The sequence below is a fragment of the Apodemus sylvaticus genome, chromosome 22 (genome assembly GCF_947179515.1).
Source record: "Apodemus sylvaticus chromosome 22, mApoSyl1.1, whole genome shotgun sequence".
NCBI lineage: Eukaryota > Metazoa > Chordata > Mammalia > Rodentia > Muridae > Apodemus > Apodemus sylvaticus.
The window spans coordinates 19,651,506-19,672,973 of NC_067493.1; the positions used below are offsets into that span (position 1 = coordinate 19,651,506).

The following is a 21,468-nucleotide window of genomic DNA, read 5'->3' on the forward strand; positions in this document are numbered from 1 at the left end:
AAGATTCTACAAGGTCAAATGACAGAATTTTGAAATTATGGAGAATTAAAATGTCCCTGACCAGAGCCAAAGTATGTTAGGCCATTTTTGGTCTCTTTATATGCTGCTCAATGGCTACCCCTATGTCTGACCTAATACCTCTGTGACTATCAAACCTTACAGTGTATTTGTTAGCAGAGCACTAACTTCTACTGATCCAAAAGCCAAGGATATCACCAAATGGCACCTGAAATCTGTAGCAGAGGTTTCCTGTATTTCAGTAACCTGCCTAGCCATAGTCCCCACACATGTATTTGGCAAATGCTTTGATTTATGGATTTATTTTTTATGTAACTAATAAAATCTTATGTAGCTACTTCCATGATAGAACATAGAATCTGGCGAAACCTGAATTATGTCCCCATGCTATTTATTCCTGTTTGATTCCAGAATAAGCCATAACTTATTTTTCTTGAGGGTACAATTTCCTACCAGGATCTATGTGCCTACCAGGATTGGTGCTACATTGCTAAAGATTTGCAGTGGTCTCTCACGTTTAGCCATCTTAAAAGTTTTGGCTCTCTTGGGTAGCTTCTGGCCGGTATGTGAGTCTTTATCCCATGGATAAATTGAGCTAACACCCCATAGAGCAGCATAGTGGCTGTAGCACACACAGTGGGTGTAGCAGACTCCTGCTGCAAGAGTCTGGGAAAAGCAAGACCGTAGGGTCAGAATGGAGAGGAGAGGTGCCCCAGGTGTGAGTCTCCTGTGGCAGCTATGCAGAGAAGGAAGCAGGGAAACAAATACCATAGAAAGCACCTCCTGGCTGGAAGCTCCAGCTTTTATGGGGCTCCACATGAACAACCTTTGAAGTTATCAGGTTCTTGTGCACCAAGGCAAGGACTTGGACCAGGAACACATGCTTAGAAAGAGAAGTGGAGAGTTGATTAAGAAAGGGAACACACTTTTGACAGTAGGAGCGACCAGTAAGAAAAGGAAAAATTCCCTAAAGCACTCATGATCCTTTGTAGGTTGTGACACAACTGCTGTTCTGTCCTGTGTATCTGGGCTTTTCTTAGGCATGCTCAGTTTTTCACCTGTAGTCCACACAGGTAAGAACACCCAGTCTCTCCTCTCTGCCAGTGGCTTGTTTTATGTGTCAGTCTTGAGGCTGCTGCTTCTAGTCCTTACTTCCTGGAAGGTTTCCCCTGTTGGGGACAAGGGGAACACTGAGGCAGATTGCCATTTTGAGTAATAAATTTATTAGCAGAGTTATTAATTTCAAGAGAGTACAGACATGCATACAGCAGTATCGCAAGGGCTGTAAGGAGAGTTGAGGTCTCAATTCCACAGATAGGCAGACAACACGGCAGGGGCTCTAAGAAGAATCCATGTCCATGAATCAGAGTAGGGGTCATTTCATATAGATCTCAGAGAACAGTGGAAAATTTAATAGGCGGTCTGTCTCTGATTCCACAGCCAGTAGCAAGGGGGGTGGAAAGAAGGGAATTAATTCCACGTAGGAGGATGTGTCTGTACCACTAGCTCCCATGCCATCTTAGAGACTCTGGCAACCTGACATCGGTGAACTTCCTTGGGGAAGTGAGAATGAAACCCGTGATTCTCCTAGAGTGCAGACACCTGGGCTTAGGAACTCATAGGTTGATGGTTGGAAGTGGTCTTGCCCTCCCCTAACAAGGGCTGTGACTTTGGCTTGGGAAACAGGTTCCTACAGCACCTGAACTTCAATACCATTTCAAGTGCACCCAGTATGTTCAGATCTTCATTGTTCTGATGTATGAGCAATGTACCAGGAAGAAGTCTGGACTTGGAGAGGTCATCTCCTTACATCCTTATGTCAAAGCATGAACAGGCTGAATGTGATAACTGCTTTAAAGAACTTCCAGAGGCTAGCAAACATGTTTACACTTGAGCAGAGAGCTAGGAGATTCCCTTCCCAAGATGCAGCATGGAATCTCCTTGGCTAAAGGGAGTTGGGGTATTCTTATCCCAGTGTCCAATGGTCACTGATTGACTGGAAGAATTATTTCCTGGGTTCCTCCATCTGCAGAATGGGCTATGCCAAGCAGGGAAGGCTTGCTGCTGTGGTAGTTACTATAGTCAACTCAACACAATCTAAAATCACTAAAATGAATCTCTGGAAGGGAGCTTCTAGATTTGGTTAACTGGGGTGTGAAGACATATCTCAAATATAGATGGCCTCATTTCAAGATCTGTGATCCCAAAGGGAAGAAAATGGAGAAAGTATTCACTTCGGCTCTCTGATAGAGTTGCAGTATGAGCTCCCATGGCTTCACCTTTGTGACAAATCTGTACCCTCAAACTGCGAGACCAAGGAACTGCTCCCCACCCCGAAGTGGTTTTCAACAGGTATTTTGTCACAGTGAAAAAGTAAGACATCAGCCAAAAAGGGCTCAGCGGAGCTGGGTAGAGACTGAGCAGATGGATAGAAAACGCAGGAATGGGATCACATCCCAGGGACAAAGCAGCTGTGACACCACAATGAAAATGCTCTTAGTTTTTTTTTTGCAGGGTCCTGAATGTGTCCTATATCTGGTAACAATATTAAGTTGCCGAGATAGGGGGGCAACCAGGAGACCTGAGCCATAGAAAATCTGAACTCTTCCTCACTCCAGAATGAGAATTGGAAGGAAGCAGTGGCCCAAATCCATAGAGGACAAGGATTCTGACAGAGAAAACACAGGGTGTTTTATTAGCATCCTAATGTCAAAAGACAAGGAGAAGGAGCACGAACATGAGTCAGGTTCATTCAATTGGCATAGTTTGGGATGCAGAGGCTGAGATGAGCTCTTTCATTTGGTGGTGCATGATGAGGTTGAAACTTTCTTACAGATCCAGAAAATGAGGGTATCACATTTGAGATCATTCCAGCCATTCCCAGAGAACTCTACACAGTCTTCTTCATCACCGTAATTGTTGGGCTCTCCTTTATTCCAATACCGTGTAAAGCTGCAAAGACAGTTGTGACAGTTAGTTTTAATTGTCAACTTGACACAATTTAGAATCGCTGGAGAAAAGAGTCTCAATGAGGAATTGTCTAGATTAGGCTGGCCTGTGGATGTGTCTGAGGAATTTTAAAACTTGAATTGATTGAGATGGGAAAACACCCAGATGTGTGTCATCATGCCATGGGCTGTTGCTTGAAATGAGTGAAGGCGCGTAACCACCCTCTTTCTCTGTTCTTGACTGTGAATGTGAGCAGCTGCTTCAGGTTCCTGCCTTGATTTCCTCCCAAAAGTGATTTGTGTGCTGGCTAGTTAAGTCATCTGGAGTCACTGGAGAGGAGGGAGCCTCAGTTGAGAAAGCACCTCCAACAGATTGGGTTCCAGACAAGCCTGTGGGGCAATTTCTTAATCTGTGATTGATGGGGAAGAGCCCAGCCCACTGTGGGTTGGAACACCCCTGGGCCAGTTGTTCTAGGTTCTATAAGAGAGCAGGATGAGTTAAGACACGGGGAGCAAGGCCGTAAACAGCACCCCTCCATGGCCTCTGGAGCTCCTGCATCCAAGGTCCTACCGTGATTGAGTTCCTGCCCTGATTTCTTTCCATCATAGACTACATATGTATAAGTGTAAGTCAAATGTTTATTTCTTCCCCAACTTGCTTTTTGGCCATGATATTGCGTCACAGGAATAAGACAGACTGTAACCTGATCTTGTGATCCATGTCTCCTTCAAGTTGTTTTTGCCAGGATAGTTTATCATAGCAACAACAAACAAAACAAAACAAACAAAAACCAAAAATCTATATCCACCAAAACCAAATAACCACACACACACACACACACACACAGAGAGAGAGAGAGAGAGAGAGAGAGAGAGAGAGAGAGAGAGAGAGAGAGAGAGAGAGAGAGAGAGAGAGAGAAACTATAATACTAGCTCACAGAACCTTAATCTGCCCCACTGGCGTATTACAAACTACATTTTTAGTTTCTGGAAGGTCAATGTCTTCACATCCTCCCTTCCTTCCCTCCTTTTCTTTACCCTACCCTCCCTTCCCTCCTTTCTTCTCCTCTCCCCTTCCTTCCCCTCTTCTCCCTTCTCCTCTCTTCCTACCTCCTCTCCTTCATTTTAACTTCATTTTATTTTTCTTTTTTGAGACATGATCTCATGTGGCCCTGGCTGGTCTCAAACTCACTACATAGCCAAGGATGAACTCAAATTTCTGATCTTCTGCCTCTACCTCCCAAGTGCTGGAATTATAGACACTTGGTGTACATGGTGCTGGGTACAGAACCAAGGCTTTATACATTTAAGGCAACCACTCAATCAACAGTTACATTTCTAGTCTAACTAAACCTCTACTTCACCCAGTGGCCATGGTTAATAGTCCCCGTTCCCAGTGACTTTTATTTTGTATTGTATACCTACATACCTACACTAAATACCCTACATCAAAATCAATACCCCTCAGAGGGATGCATGTCTTGAAGATTTAATGGTGGGATTTGCTGCTATTCTGTCTGTGCATGGGTAGGAAGATCTTCCTTAGCAAATGTGGGAGCTCTTTTTCCTGAGGGACCAGGGAGAAGAGGATGAGCCCCCAAAACAGCTCAAGTCAGAGTACCAGAGACATGCATACACTGTACACACACTGTACACAGTGTCCCTTTCATTGTAGACCTACCTGGGTGACAGAGGTGAGCCATCTACCCAGTGCCACGTGGCTTCATTGTGCAGGTCTGAGAGACCCATCCAGCTTGCTCCTCTAGCCTTAGAAGTCTGCTGCAGGAAGGTCTGGAGTAGGACACAAGGAGGTGTCAAAGGAGGAGATTTTCTCTCCATGAACTTTTGCAGGAATTCTACTTGCAGTCTGACTTCCTCCTTCTGCTCTATTGGGTTATGGGCACTCATGGGTACCTAGGTGGTTTCAGCTGCTTACATATATGCATCTTATAGGCAGATGAATATACACAGACATACTCAGCTGGCTTTCCTCCAAACACACTAGTAATGCTGCAAGGTTGTCTGCTTTAGGTGATCTGAGAATGTCTGTAGGGATTGACTTGTGACTAGCTTTACTGTGATGGAAACATTTGTACCAGTTCATAATGGTTGGTAAAGATGCTTACCGGCCATGTCCTGCTCTGTACTGGGTGGTGTCCTATTGATGAGCGTAAACACCAAGGAAATGGGAAGAACTATGTAGTAAGATTTTTTTTTGCATGTGTGTATGTGTGAAGTGTCTGTATGTATTTGCGTGTATATACATGTGAGTGTATACATGGTTATGAAGGCTAGAGGTCAGCATTCTCTTCTTCAATTCAGGTCAGGTGTCTTCTTCAATTGCCCTCTACAAATTTTTGAGATAAAAATTTCATATTGGATCTACTGTTCAATCAGTTAGACTAGCTGCTCAGCAAGACTTAGAAATATGTTGTTTCTGCTTCCCCAGTGCTGGCATTAGGCTCACTAACTTCCACAGTACCTGGACGTGCTACACAGGCTACAAGAGAAAAGCAAGCAGCAGGCTTACTCAGCAGTGAACAGCATGAGCCGGAGTAAGGAACAGTCTGCAAGACATGCTTACGCCTGCAACATCATTGTAAATATTATGGGTGTAACCAACTGCTTTCTGCTTGGATTTAAGCGATATTACACAAGAGGAAACATATGCCTGGTACTTTAAATCTGACCAAGAATCCGTGGCTGGGGAGCTAGCTCATGGACTGCAGGGATGAACTTATTACTATTATTTTGCTAATACTTCCAACTGCCTACTAACTTCATGTCTCCACAGCTACAGATTAGTGCAGATCTCAGACCTCATCAGAGAGGCTTCTTTGTGTAGTGGATGATGGCTGAAACAGAATCTCATAGCTGCTCAAAGTGCAGAGAGTAAGGTCTAGTGCTCAGCTCTAAATGGGACATCTGTATCATGTCTGCCCTCAAGACTCCGGGAGCATCATGGAAGAGAAGGCAAGGTTATAAGAGTCAGAGGCTGGGGAGGACTGCTGCACTCATGACCTCACAGCAGTTATGGTTGCCTGTACAAGATCAAGTTTGTCATCTCTACAGCACTGAGAGGGGTGGATTCCATGAGGTACTAGGACAGTTGATGGCTTCTGGGAGAGACTAAGCTCTTGGGAGGGGCCCAGGTCCACGAATATATGTGGGGAACATAATTGTGCTCAGTGGGATACAGAAAGGGGAATGGGGCATGAAGTTGGGAGGGGATGGGGGATGCGCTCAGGAGGAGTTAGAGGGAGAAGTGGGTAGGTGCGAATAGGCTCAAAATGCATGCATGAAACTTTCAAATACTAAAAACAGATATGTTAAAATGTGGGCATGTTAACTGGCTCTCTCCCCTTCCCTACCTCTTTTCTTCCCTCTCTCTCTCCCTTCCTCCTTTCCTCCCTTCCCCTCCCTCCTTTCCTTCCTTTCCCTCTCTCCCTCTCCCTCCCTCCCTCCCTCCTTTCCTTCCTCCCTCCTTCTTTCTTTGTGTTGTATGTGCATATGTATGTGCTGGTGTTTGCAAATGGTGAATGCACATGCAGAGGCCACAGGCATCCTGCTGGATTGGTCTCCACTTAGTTCTCTTGGGTGAGAATTTCTTCCTGGTCTTGGAGCTAGGCTGGCCGTCAGCAGGCCTTGGCGATATTCCTGTCTGCAAGCCCCATCCCCAACAAGGGGCTTAAGGTCACATGTGACCATGCTTGTATTTTCCCACAGATGCTGAGGCCCTAACTCAGATCTTCATGCCTTAGCAGTAAGCACTCTTACCCACTCAGAAATCTCCCCAAACCCATAATCAACTTTCAAAATGACGTTTCAAATTCAAGTCCTTGTGTTTTCAAGGCAAGCACCTTTGTGAAAGACATTTCCCTAGTCCCTAGTCTAGCAGGACATACATTCCCCAGTGAGGAAGGAGTTTAATACTGACCAGCACACAGATAGCAATTACATTTTAGGCATTTCCCCAATGCTCCAGAAATGTTTAAGTCTTATGTGTGCTTCTGTGGAGGGTACTTGGGGCCCCTCATTCCTACCCTTCTCTATTCAAATAGGAAAGCAGCATCCTACTCATTCTCTTGTCTCAGGTGACCACAGACAGATCCATGTTCCAGACAAGGGTGGGGCCCCATCTGGCATACCTGCTCCTCATCAGTCTCTACGATGACCAACTGGGCCCCCAGTTCCTGGCAGGCAGTGATGGAGTTGTGCCAATTTCTTTGGGACTTGGAGAAGAAGTAACAGCTTACATTGAAGAATGTCCAGTCCCTGGGGCAGGGTTGGCACAAGCCGTCTGTTGGAGGAAGCAGATCAGATGGACATACTTAGATGTCTGTGTTCCCATTTCTCCTCAATCTTTAAGGTCTCCAGAGCCAAGATTCTTACTCATCACAGCATTCTAGGGAGCTGTTCTCCTCTGTGTTTCCTTATCCTCTTCTTCACCCAGAAAAATCTAGAAATCCTAAGCCCATCTTCTACAGTCAAGGAAATGTAGGGGCCTAGAGTTCAGCACAGAGTTCAGGACTAACTTGACCGTACACAGAGTACCTACTGTGTGCACAACCTCTGTGAACTTAGAGTGCCCATGGTGTACATGGTCCTTGTTAACTCTATGCATGACTCCTGCAAACATTGAGTGATCGGTGTGTACATGGCTCCTGCAAACACTGAAGATTGTTGTGTGCATAGCTCCTATGAACAGTGTATGCTTACTGTTTACATAACCCTTTTGAACTCTGAATGTCTGTTGTGTGAATGGCTACTGTGAACATTATCTATGCTGCATACAATTTCTGTGAACACTGAGTACCTACTGTATGCATGGCCCCTGTAAATACCAAGTTCTCTTCTTAGGATTATATTGTGAGGTCAATTCGCAGAGAAGGAAAGTTACACTCGAAGAGTCTGATGACTAGGGGAAACTGACTCTTCCCATGGAGTCCTGAGGACCTGAGTCCCTGGTCTCTGATCACTCACCATGAACTTCAGCCTTCAGCTGCAGGAGCTCCTGGTAGATTTTGTCCTGAACCTCTGAGCTGGGGACCTTTGAGACTTATCAGAGAGAGAAAAAAAATCCCTGTTATTAAACACCTCCTTTCTGCTGCGGCCTGCACTGGGTCTCTTGGGACAGCGTGTTGTTTTTGGAAGGCGGGTCTCACTGCCTTGGCACTGATTATTTCTGGGCACATGTCCTCATCTTATTGAGGCTTCACCAGTAGTTAGGATCCCAGACACATGTTTCCACCTCAGTGTCTAGGACAATTTCTCCCTGATATCTTTAAGCATGTGTTTGCTTGTTTGTTTATTCATTTCTTTATTATGTGTATGACTGTTTTGCGTGCATGCATATATGTATATACCCTATGTGTTTGTCTTGTGTCTGAGGAATTCAGAAGAGGATATTGGGTACCTTGATACTGGGGTTTAGATGGCTGTGAGCCACGGTGTGTATGCTGAAAACCAAATCTAGGTCTTCTAGAACAGTAAGTGCTCTTAACTGTTGAGACAATTCTCCTGCCCTTGGTTAATACCTCTAAAGGCTAGGAAACTAGACACCCGAGAAAGGTGACCTACCAGGAGAAATGGAGCCACAGCTCTTCTCTGAAGCCCCCCTCCCCTCTCTGGTGGACCAGAGATGGGGGAGATGTCCCTGAGAAGTTCCCAGCAGCCCTGGAGATTAAGTTCCCAACTTGCATTCCACATTTCCCAGACAGGCCCCAGAGTCAGGTCGGAGAACTGAGCCCTTTATCATGCCTGACCTAGGACAAGAATGATCAGCAGAAACCCAGCCAAGAACAGGAAGGAGAATAGCTGCAGGGCCAGGGGCTTGTGTCTCTGCTTCATACACTCTGCAGAACAGAAGGCAGTTGTATTAGAACCATAGTGAGCTTGCCTCAGCGTGGCCCCAGGACAGACGTACTGCTGCCATCCTCCTCCTCCTCCTCCTCCTCCTCCTCCTCCTCCTCCTCCTCCTCCTCCTCCTCGGCCAGTGAGTCTGGACTTTGAGCCTCTACCTCCTACGGCCCACAATTCCGTCCCCCAGCCTCCATCTCCCAGGCCGGAATAAGAAGTTTAGGATCTCAACTCTAGTTTCCCAGGACCCACTTCTGGGGAAGGTCATGTACTTTTCCTCAGGCCCTCACCCTGCTGTACCTGCCAAACTCTTGATTCCAAATTTTGTTCGTAATTGAGAGCTGGCAACAGAATACCCGGTACCACTCATCAAACACTCTTCATCCTCTGGAGAAACAGAGCACCAGTCAGAGCCTGGGCAGGCTCAGCCACAAGTTTCCCCTCAAGGCTCCCTCTCTGAGACCCCACAGACCCAGCCCATTCTTACCTGGAGTGCCCAGTTGCTTTGATTCCGTGGAGTCACTCATGGTTACTGCTATTGCTAGTGCCTGGGATTGTGAGAGAGCACAGCTTTTGTTTTCCCCTAATGCACACTTCCTAGACATTCTGATAGGAAGAGAAAAAAGGAACTGAGAGCAGTGCAGAAGAACTAGAGAAAAGAACAGTTTTTACTCTCTTATAGAATGCAAAACTCCCTGACTAAGGAATGTGTCACCCACAGTCAGCTGGGTTTTCCCCTATCAATTACTTAAGACAATCATCCACAAATGTGCTCACAGAACAATGCAAAGTCGACAGTTCTTTGTTGTGATTCTCTTCCTAGGTGGTCCCGGGTTTATTTACTTAACAATTAGATCTAACCATCATAACCTTGTACAATCTTAAACTATCTTGTATAATCTTTAACAAGTGCAGCTTTTCCCCCTTCTGAGAACCCCAGTTCCCATTTTGTGCAAGTTATAGATTTACAGCATTGTGCCAAAGTAAAATACACATTTCCTGCCTTCCAGGATCCTCGAATGTTGATCACCAACATAGTGAAATGTGATAATAGTGACAATGCATCAGTGTTGACTTTCTAAATGATAGATGTGTCTTGGGGTGAGAGAGATGATTGGTGTTTAAGAACAAATACTGTTCTTGCAGAGGATCTATATTTAACTCCCATGCCAAGCAACTCACAATTGCTTGTAACTCCAGCTCTAAGGGATATGAGAGTTCTGGTCACCACAAGCGCTTGAACTCATGTACATGCCCTCCTAACACATACAAAATCAAACACAAAATAAATCGTATGCTTTGTCCCAAAGATGTTCCCCAATTCTGGTTATCTCTCTTAGTACTCTCTCCCTCCATCCTCCCCCACCAGAACACTCCTGTTCCCTCTCCTGTGAATCTCCCCACCACCCATGAGGTCTTTTCTATTTCCTCTTCTTGAGCCCTTCTTGTTACTTAGCCTTTCTGGGTCTGTGGATTGTAGCATGGTTAACTTTTATTTTACAGCTAATATTCACTTATAAATGAGTATACACCATGTTTCCTAAGAGTCTGTGATTCACTGACAAATGATACCCTGACTCAAACAGTATGTAAAAGCACAGAGTGTATTGTAGTTGCCCGCGGCCACATGTGAACCGGATACCTGGAAGAGAATTCTGGGGATAAACGGGAAGGGGACGAAAGAGAAATGAGTCAAGACGACAGTTGCCGATAGAGACTGACTTTACTGTTATTTAGCCAAAATATATAGTCTTTAGAAAACAACCCTGCCCCCTGACATCAAGGAGCAGGCCGAGAACTCCTTGGCTCCACTTCTCAGCGGGTTGTCTGCTTCAAGTCTAGCGGGTCTCTGCTGGTCTCCAGGTGAGACTGCCCTGAGGCAGCCTTGGTCGTCAGGGTGAAAGTGCCGTATTGTTCCCAAGGAACAAGGGCCGGAGATAACACTAGCGGAAAAGTGGGGGCTGCCAGCCAGCTCAATGCTGTGGGGGAAGGGACAATTCCCCCTTAATTATTAATTTTTAACAACTCAGTGGATATAAATATATTCATCCAATGGACGACGGGCTTTTACCAGCGAGGGAAAAACAGAGGTCCGACCCCCTTAAACATTAAACGACATCTTTTTCAGGGGAGGGGAAATAGACTGCCTTAATAATTTAAGGACAGTCTCTCAATGTCAACCCTTATGCAGCCAGACGTGCTTTTCAGGGAAATTCGGAAGCAGGATTTTTTCCTTTTCCCTTGCAGTGCCTCGCCTCGTACCTCAAACTGATGCCCATGTTTGTTATATTAACAAACATGCATAGTTCCAAATACTATGCAGCCTCATTTTTGAGGATCCACTGGTAAAGTAAATGCTCTGTGAATACGAGCTGGCTGGCTGGCCTTTATAGCCACCCATCTTCATCCTGGCGGCCATTGCTATAGAGGCTGATCTTCTGAGTGTTGAATCTGAGAGACACCTGCTTGAAGCACAAAAGGAGATTAAGAGAAAAAACCTGTTTGGTCAGTATCAGAAGGCCCAAGGTGTTCAATTTGATTGCAAATTTGTGGCTCCAGCAAGAGGCCTGGCTTGCAAATTAACTGTAAGAACACAAAGGAACCTTTCTTCCCAAGTAAGTGAGAAGCGGCTTAGGGAATGCCTTTGTGAATTAATTATACTTACCAGCAGCTTTAGGGTGTGTTTACCTGTTTTACCAATCTCTCTGGCAGCCAACATGCTCCATCTTCTCCTTGAGAAAAAATACAAACTGACCCTCTCCCCCAAATTAAAACAGGGTCTGGACCATTCCATGTATTAGTTAAAGGGTCCCGCCACTTAACCATGGCATCAGAATTAGAACTGGTGGGGTGCCAGTGCCTGTCTGCTGCTGATAGACCTTTAGAATCAGTATGCAGGAAGTTTAAAATGAACAAGACAAAGGCAAGATGTGCTTTGGGTGACTTTGGCAGGGGGGTATAGATTCTCCTTCTTTGTTTTAAGAAGCTAGTTTTTAAGGGTGCGATGAGCATGCTCCACGATTCCTTGACCCATTGGGTTATAAGGAATTCTAGTTTTATGTTTAATACCAAATTCTTTACAAAATGAGATAAAGTTCTTACCAGAATAGGCTGGTCCATTGTCTGTCTTAATGACCTTGGGTAATCCCATGGTATTAAAGGCTTGTAAACAATGATCGATTACATTTTTAGAGGCTTCTCCCGAATGCAGGGAGGCAAAAAGGAGTCCTGAGAAAGTATCAATGCAAACATATATAAATTTTAATTTTCCAAATTCTGCATAGTGAGTTACATCCATTTGCCAAATTTGATTGGGCATAAGGCCATGTGGGTTAACCCCTAAATGGGGGAACTGGTGCTAAAGTAAGACAGCTAGGGCATTGTTTTACAATCATTCTTGCTTGTTCCTTTGTGATCTTATGACGGAGTCTTAATGTATGGCTAGAAAGATGAAATTTATCATGATCACATCTAGCCATTTCTACAGGTTCTAAAACTAAAGCCTCTCCTATAAGAGCTCTGTCAATGCACTCATTACCCTGAGCCAAAGGTCCAGGAAGACCGGAGTGAGCTCGTATATGGCCAATATAAAAGGGAATTTTTCTAGCAAGAATGATACTTTGCAATTGTGAAAACAAGGATCCAGCTGGCGTATTAAAATTAAACGTGCCACAGGTTTCTAATAAGGGGACAGATTCGGCAACATACAAACTGTCTGTAAAAAGATTAAAGGTATTATCTACAGATTGAAAGACACTTAATACCGCTGTCAGCTCTGATAACTGAGCAAAAAGCCCAGGGGTCTCTATAACCACCTGTTGATTATTAATAAGATATCTAGCTCTTCCTTTGGAAGAGCCGTCTGTGAAAATTAAAAGAGCATTATGCAACGGCTGTAAAGATGTCATTTTAGGAAATACAACCTCATGCATATTTAAAAACTTTATCAATTTGTCTTGAGGATAATGGTTATCTATAGTCCCTTTAAAGCCTATTTGAGCAAGCAACCAATCTGTGCTATGCTGTTTTAACCAAGCATCTTGATCTATGTTATAAGGCTGAATAATAACATCTGGTTCTTTGCCAAAATAAGTTAGCGCCTGCTTTCTTCCAAGCACAATTACTTGGGCTACTGCCTCATAATATGGCAAGATATTACGCCTTGAAGACACCCTCAAATGAATCCACATCAGAGGAGCCTTTTGCCATAATAAACCTGTAGGCAAATGAGTCGTATTAAAAATTAACCGATGTAAGGGTAAAGAATAATCTATATAGGTAACAAATTGATTTTTAATAGCTTTCTCCACTAGCTGTAAAGTCAAAAGTCTTTCTAAAGTTAATAATCTAGGGGATGTGGGATTAGCATTCCCCTTTAGAATATCAAATAAAGGTCGTAATTCTCCTGTAGTAAGCTTTAAATATGGTTGAAGCCAGTTAATGTCACCCAATAACTTCTGAAAATCATTTAAAGTTTTAAAATTGTCCCTGCGAATAATTATCTTCTGGGAAAAAATAGCTTGATCTGTAAGTTTGAAACCCAGATAGTTATACAGATCCTGGGTTTGTACTTTCTCTGGAGCTAGTTGCAATCTTTTAGCGGCTAAAGCTTGCTGTAAATCTTTAAAACATAAAAGCAAAGTCTGAGGATTTTTTCTTGCAACCAGATTCATCTGTGATAAAAGGTCTCTCCCCAACACTTAGGACAGATTTCTGGGGAGCAAGCTGATTGCCCGCTTATAGCACCTCTGTTATTAGGGCAATCGCTTTTAAAATGACCCATACTACCACATTTAAAACACTTTTTATTTCCTCGTCTCTGCGAAAGTATTCCCTGGATGGTGGTTCCCTGCAAGGCTGCAGCCATTGCTAGACCCTGATTATACAAGGGGCCAATTTCAGAACAGAGACGAATATAACCAGCCAAGTCTGTCTTCCCCCTGTGAGGTCTGATGGCCTCGCGGCAGGCTGCATTAGCATTTTCATAAGCTAGTTGAGTAACCAACGGATTTTCTGCCTGAGAATTTCCAAAAATTCTATTAGCTGTTTTTAACAATCTATCCACAAAATCCTGAAAAAGCTCATCAGGAGCCTGTTTGACACCTGTTAAGTTTCCACTAAGATCTCCCTTTGATGGTAAAAGATTCCAAGCACGGCGGGCAGCCATCGCAATCTGCGCATACACTGCGATGGGAAACCCAATCTGATTAGTATTTCCTTCATATACACCTTCTCCCAATAACATATCAGCATTCCATTCTGGATGGCCTGCCTGAGTATTTATGGTGGCAGTTCTTTTGCTAGCCTCACTAGTCAATTTCTGCAATTTAATTTCAAACTCCAACTTTTGTAACTGTATATCTCTCTCAATCTCGTCTCCTGCCATCAAGGTCATAGGCGGAGCAGATGGCACAATAGGGGCCCATTCTTTCCCATAAAATTCAGCTGTTCTCTTTTTGGGATGAGCTGCCTTTTCTATAATTAGCTCATCAGCACTATCTCCGCATTTTTGTAACTTAGGGTGGGAGTCAAACCCTTTCCCTTTCGCCTGAAGCAGCCCTAGGATGCTGCAGGGCACAAGTTTCCGCGCCAACTTTCCTATTCCATTTTTCCCTATCTATCTATCCCAAGCAGCCACTATGCCAGGTCAGCATAATTTTGCTTGCCTAACCGTATCCCTCTGCACCCACAACAATAGTTTCAAAGGATAAAATTTTACACTAGCGCTAGCATTTAACTCCTATAGTTGTTTACCGTGCGGATACCATCTTCTTTCCACTTTTTCTGCGAAGCTTCGCCAGATAGGGTCACCTCAGGAAATTCTCCCATATCAGGTCCGTCTGTGTTCAAGGCACCGTTATGTAGCTGCCCACGGCCACATGTGAACCAGATACCTGGAAGAGAATTCTGGGGATAAACGGGAAGGGGACGAAAGAGAAATGAGTCAAGACGACAGTTGCCGATAGAGACTGACTTTACTATTATTTAGCCAAAATATATAGTCTTTAGAAAACAACCCTACCCCCCCCCCCCCCACATCAAGGAGCTCCTTGGCTCCACTTCTCAGTGGGTCACCTGCTTCAAGTCTAGCGGGTCTCTGCTGGTCTCCAGGTGAGACTGCCCTGAGGCAGCCTTGGTCGTCAGGGTGAAAGTGCCGTATTGTTCCCAAGGAACAAGGGCCGGAGATAACACCAGCGGAAAAGTGGGGGCTGCCAGCCAGCTCAATGCTGTGGGGGAAGGGACAGTGTATTATTCTGTAGAAGTCCAGCGTGCTGGGCTCTCCCATTCCAAAATGGAGGCAACCATGTGAGCTTGCAGGCCCAATTTAAAGTCCATTAGGGGAATTCTTGGGTGGGTGACCTTTATCTCACTCCATCTCTAGAGGTATTTCAGAACCATTACTCCGGCATGGGGCTGGAAACTGTTGCTTGGGAGGTCTGGAAACTGTTGCTTGGGAAGTCTGGAAACTGTTGTTGACCCATTGACCTTGTTTCAGGCCAGGTGGCAGGGCAGCTTCTGATGGCAATGCAGTTTCTGAGGAGCTGCCTTAAAGTCGGCTTTTGTTTTTCTAATTCTAATTTACTAGTTTACTAATTCTAGTAAACTGACTTAGCTGGGCTTGCCTGGACTTGGCCAATCCTTAGGTCTAGTCTCCTAAACTGCCAATTTAAAACTTGTCATGGAGTCAGCCTAGCCTTCTCAGTTTGTCTTTCAGGGTCTGGATTACCTTAGGATGATTATTTTTTTCTGAGTTTGGTCCATTTACCTTCAAATTTCATGACGTCCCTATCTTTAACTACTGAGTAAAATACCATATGTAAATAAACCATATTTACTTCATCCATTCTTCAGTTGGGGGACAACTAGATTGTTTCCAGTTTCTTGCTATTATGAATAAAGCTACTATAAACATAGTTGACCCAGTCTCTTTGTGGTAGGATGAAGCATCCTTTGAGTATATGCCTAGGAGTGGTATATCTGGGTCCAGAGATACATCAATTCCCAGTTTTCTGAGAAACCACCGTATTGATTTCCAGAGTGACTTTTAGAAGTTGCATTCCCACCAGCAGTGGAGACGTTTTCTCCATAATTCATATCCTCACCAGCAAGAGCTGTCACTTGTGTTTCTGATGTTAGACATTCTGATGGGCATAAGATATAATTTCACAGTTGTTTTGATTTGCATTTTGCTGATGACTTAAGATATTAAACATTTCTTTAAGTATTTCTTGAACATTTGAGATTTCTCTGTTGAGAATTCTGTTTAGATCAAACCCCATTTTAAAACTCAGTTATTTGGGGTCTTTTGATGTCTAGTTTCTTCACACACACACACACACACACACACACACACACACACACACATGAAATTAACCCTCTGTCAGATGTTGGTGAAGACCTTTTCACATTCCCGAGAGCTACTGTTGTCCTATTGGTCATGTCCTTTGCACGTGCCTGAGTCAGTTTCACGAGGTCCCATTCACTAATTGTCAATCTTAGCGCTTATGCTATTGGTGTTCTGTTCAGGAAGTTGTCCCTGTGCCAATGTGTTCCAGGCTATTCTACACCTTCTCTATTATTAGGTTCAGTGTATCTGTTTCTATGTTGAGGTCTTTGATCCATTTGGACTTGAGTTTTGTGCAGGATGAGAGATATGGATCTATTTGCATCTTTCTACATGCAGGCTTCCAGTTAGACCAGCATCATTTAATGAAGATATTTTCTTTTTTTTCTGTTGTATAATTTTGGCTTGTCAAAAATCAGGTGTCCATAAATATGTAGATTTATTTCTGGGTATTTGATTTAATTCCACTGAACAATATGTCTATTTTTATGCCAATATCATGTGGATTTTATTCTCATTGCTCTGTATTACAGCTTGAAATCAGGGATAGACACCTTTCAGGGATACCTCTGAAAGTTCTTTTATTGTACAGAACTGTTTTAGGTATCATGTTGGTCTTTTCCATATAAGGGTGAGAATTCCTCTCTCAAGGTCTGTAAAAAAGTTGTGTAAAAAATATATATATATAGGCTGCCTTTTGGTAAGATGGCCATTATTCTGGGCAGATGTGGCAACTTTGCTGCTAGAGCTGGGTCCAGAAAGCTCAGAAGCTAAATGAATATTATCCTCAACACCTGCCAGCCCAGTCTCAATCAGTCATGGAAGAATGGTCTCAGAACTGTTTGCCTCAATTGACTATTTAAGTTTAATAGTAAAAGACTAGTTATTGATAGCAATGCATTGTAAAAACATCAGAAGGAGAGGAGAATGTTTTGTGGACCATTTGTGTGTGTGTGTGTGTGTGTGTGTGTGTGTGTGTGTGTGTGTGTGAGAGAGAGAGAGAGAGAGAGAGAGAGAGTTTTAAGTTACTCTTTTTCTAAATCTGTACTTTTTAAATGGACACAACTTGAACAAAAATCTGTCACAGAATTGTTAGACCCATTAAAGCAAGTTTATTGAGAGAAAAAAAAGATGGCCATTTTTACTGTTACTCTTATTGATCCATGAGCATGGGAGATCTTCACATTTTATTCCATCTTCGATTTTCTTCTTCAAATACTTGAAGTTTTTTTTTTAAATTTTTTATTCGATATATTTTTTATTTACATTTCAAATGATTTCCCCTTTTCTAGCCTCCCACTCCCCGAAAGTCCCATAAGCCCCCTTCTTTCCCCCTGTCCTCCCACCCACCCCTTCCCACTTCCCCGTTCTGGTTTTGCCCTATACTGCTTCACTGAGTCTTTCCAGAACAAGGGGCCACTCCTCCTTTCTTCTTGTACCTCATTTGATGTATGGATTATGTTTGGGGTATTCCAGTTTTCTAGGTTAATATCCACTTATTAGTGAGTGCATACCATGAGTCACCTTTTGAGTCTGGGTTACCTCACTTAGTATGATGTTTTCTAGCTCCATCCATTTGCCTAAGAATTTCATGAATTCATTGTTTCTAATGGCTGAATAGTACTCCATTGTGTAGATATACCACATTTTTTGCATCCACTCTTCTGTTGAGGGATACCTGGGTTCTTTCCAGTATCTGGCAATTATAAATAGGGCTGCTATGAACATAGTCGAGCATGTATCCTTATTACATGGTGGGGAATCCTCTGGGTATATGCCCAGGAGTGGTATAGCAGGATCTTCTGGAAGTGAGGTGCCCAGTTTTCGGAGGAACCACCAGACTGATTTCCAGAGTGGTTGTACCAATTTGCAACCCCACCAGCAGTGGAGGAGTGTTCCTCTTTCTCCACACCCTCTCCAACACCTGCTGTCTCCTGAATTTCTAATCTTAACCATTCTGACTGGTATAAGGTGAAATCTCAGGGTTGTTTTGATTTGCATTTCCCTAATGACTAATGAAGTTGAGCATTTTTTAAGATGCTTCTCCGCCATCCGAAGTTCTTTATCATACAGCTCTTTCACTTGCTTGGTGAGAGTTACACCAAGATATTTTATATTATTTGTGGTTATTTGAATGGAGTTATTTTTCTGATTTCCTTCTCAACCTGTTTGTCATTTGTATATAGCAGGGCTAGTGTTTTTTTTTAATTATTTTTTTATGTTGTTCTTGTACCTAGCCACATTGCTGAAGGTATTTATCAGCTGTAGGAGTCCTGTGGTCGAATTTGGGAGGTTGCTTGTGTATACTGTTATATCATCTCCAAATAGCTACACTGTGATTTTTTCCTTTCTAATTTGTATCCCCTTGATCTCCTCTAGTTTTCTTATTGCCCTAGCTAGAAACTTCAAATTCTATATTGAATACATACAGAGAGAGTGGACAGTCTTGTCTTGTCCCTAATTTTAGTGGAACTGATTTAAGTTTCTCTCCATTTAATTTGATGTTCAACATAGATTTGCTGTAAATTGCTTTTATTATGTTTAGATATATGTCTTGTATTCCTTATCACTTCAAGACTTTTATCATGAAAGAGTGTTGAATTTTGAACTTTCAGCTAATGATCGTGTATTTTTTCTTTCAGTTTGTTTACATTATGGATTACGTTGACAGATGCTGATGTGTAGAACTGTCCTATATCTTGGGAAAGAAGCTTGTTTGATCACTGCACATGAGCTTCTTGAGGAACTCATCAAGACTCCATTTGTGAGTATTTTATTGAGTATTTTTGCATCCATGTTCACAAGGATATAAGTCTGTAATTCTTTTTCTTTGCTGAGTTTTTGTGTAGTTTGAGTATCAGGGTAACTGTAGTCTTATACAATGAATTTGACAGTGTTCCTTCTGTTTCTATTTTGTGGAGTAATTTGAGGAGTATTGGTTGTTAGGGTCCAGGAATCACCTCAGAAATCACACCAACACTCATCTAAGTCAGACAGGGATAGTTTATTGAGTGTATGCCACAGAACTGATCAGTTAGGACCATGGTCCAGATTAGGGAAGTGAACCATGAATGACCCCAAGTTAAGCTCCTACAGGGTTTTTAAGCTCCAAATCCACAAACATCTGTGCAAGTTATTTCACCAATTGGAATTTAAGGATAGGGAATTTCTTTAGGAAAATGTCTTTATTGTACATTTATCCTGCTTCCATTGGTTGGGGTATGCAACTGACTTGTCTAAAATACATGTCTTAACTTGCCAACCAGGATGTCAGTTACCGATGTACATATCTCCTTCTGCCAAGTAGGATGTCAGTTCCCAGGGAGGTCTTTGGAACTTAAACTTTACTTGACCACAACTCAAAATGGAAAATGGAAGTCTTATTCCAAATAGTTCATTATATTGGTGCAGATATCTCTCTTATGTTGGGGTCCATCCTAAGGACAACTTATATCACAAAAGCATGTGGACAGGTGCAGGAAATGCTGTTGGGTGGTTGGTTTGGGTCCAAGTTTATTGTAAGTAACTCTACAAAACAGTTCTACTGAATTCTATCATGATTATTTTCAAAGGGCACAAAATATAATAAAATTATAATCAATCTTGGCATTAGAAAGCTTCCTAGTAACAGTAGAAACATATGGGAAAGTTTCTTTATAATGTCAGGCTATCCAGATGGCAGTTGGCTAGGTTTTAACATTTTACCTAGGTCTTAACATTAAATTTAGGCATTAATATTTTATCTAGGTCCTAACATTGGTATTATTTCTTCTTTGAAAGTCTAGCAGATTCTGTGCTACAACAATCTGGCCCTGGGATGTTTTTATGGTCTATATTTAAATGGTTTATCTGATCTTGATTTAGCTTAGGTAAGTGGTATTTATCAAAAAAAAATTTCATTTCTTTTACATTTTCTAATTCTTTGTAGTTCAGATTTTTGAAGTATCAGTAATGATTCTTTGGATTTCCTTGGTATCTGTTACTGTGCCCCCTTTTTTGTTTCTGTTCAGGAGTGCTGTTAAATTGCTAGTGTGAGATCTTTCTTATTTTTATTCATCTATCTGTCTGTCTGTCTGTCTGTCTGTCTGTCTATCATCTCTCTCTATCCATATCCAAATGTTATCACCCCTCCAAGTTCCTCTCTCAGAGAGTCTCTTCCCCCATACTTCCTCCCCATCTCCTCTAAGAGTGTGGTGCACCCTCTTGGTATCTCCCCACACTGACACATCAAGTCTGTGTAGGGTTAGGTGTACACTCTCCTACTCTGGCCAGACTAGGCACCTGTATGTGCTGGGACCTTGGTCCAGCCTGTGTATGCTCTTTGGTTGGTAGCCCAGTCTCTGAGAGTTCCCAAGGGTCCAGGTTATTGACTCTGTTGGTCTTTCCGTGGAGTTCCTATTCCCTTCAAGGCCTTCAACCGATCCCCCAACTCTTCCATAAGAGTCCCTGACCTCCATCCAATGTTTGGCTTGGGTATCTGTATCTGTTTCAGACAGCTGCTGTGTAGAGCCTTTCAGAGGACAGTATGCTATGCTTCTGTCTGCAAATATAACAGATCATCATTAATAGTGCCAAGGATTTGTGCTTCTCTGTGGGAGGGGTCTCAAGTTGAGCTGGTTATTGGTTGGCCATTTCCTCAGGCAGTACTCCATTTTTGTCCCTGTATTTCTTTTAGACAGAACAAATTTTGGATCAAAAATTTTGTGGATAGGTTGGGCTATTTGGTTTGTTGGATTCTAGCTTCCTGAGTTCTTCATATCTTTTGGATATTAGCTCTCAATCCAATGTAGTGTCAGTGAAGAACTTTTCCCAATCTGTAAACTGCCTTTTTGTCATAGTGACAGTATCCTATGACTTACAGAAGCTTTTCAGTTTCATGATGTCCCATTTATTAATTGTTAATCTTACAGCTTGAGTCATTGGTGTTTGTTCAGGAAATTGTCTCCTGTACCAATGCTTTCAAGTCTATTATTTTTTTTTCTATTAGATTTAGTGTATTGGTTTTATGTTGAGGCCTTTGACCTAGTTGGACTTGAGTTTTGTGCAGGGTGATAAATATAGATGTATTTGCATTCTTTTACATGCAGATATCCAGTTATGCCAGCTCCATTTGTTGAAGATGCTTTCTATTTTTTCATTGCATGGTTTTGGCTTTTTTTGTCAAAAATCAAGTGTCCATAGGTGTGTGGGTTTATTTATGGGTCTTTGGTTCAATTCCATTGATCAACCTCTCTGCTTCTATATCAATACTATGCAGTTTTTTTTTAAATTACTATTGTCCTGTAATACAGATTGAGG

The 21,468-nt window shown here is 42.7% G+C and overlaps 1 protein-coding gene across 4 annotated transcripts in view; it reads right to left on the bottom strand.

Moving 5' to 3' along the window:
* Window positions 1–21,468, bottom strand: part of LOC127672555 (CD209 antigen-like protein E) — a 57,941-nt gene that overhangs the window by 17,627 nt on the left and 18,846 nt on the right. Inside the window, exons 1-7 of one of the 4 annotated variants that reach the window (XM_052167737.1) lie at window positions 9,313–9,459; window positions 9,126–9,212; window positions 8,732–8,821; window positions 7,950–8,024; window positions 7,115–7,266; window positions 4,648–4,757; window positions 2,685–2,970 (exon numbers count right to left, since the gene is read on the bottom strand). The exons of 2 other annotated variants lie outside the window; for them this stretch is intronic. In XM_052167737.1, the coding sequence (XP_052023697.1) occupies window positions 2,814–2,970; window positions 4,648–4,757; window positions 7,115–7,266; window positions 7,950–8,024; window positions 8,732–8,821; window positions 9,126–9,212; window positions 9,313–9,430 (789 nt within the window). In that variant the 5' untranslated portion in view covers window positions 9,431–9,459 and the 3' untranslated portion in view covers window positions 2,685–2,813. Of the gene's footprint in view, window positions 1–2,684; window positions 2,971–4,647; window positions 4,758–7,114; window positions 7,267–7,949; window positions 8,025–8,731; window positions 8,822–9,125; window positions 9,213–9,312; window positions 9,460–21,468 lie in introns of those variants that run through there. One more of the 4 variants, XM_052167738.1, reaches the window with a different exon arrangement.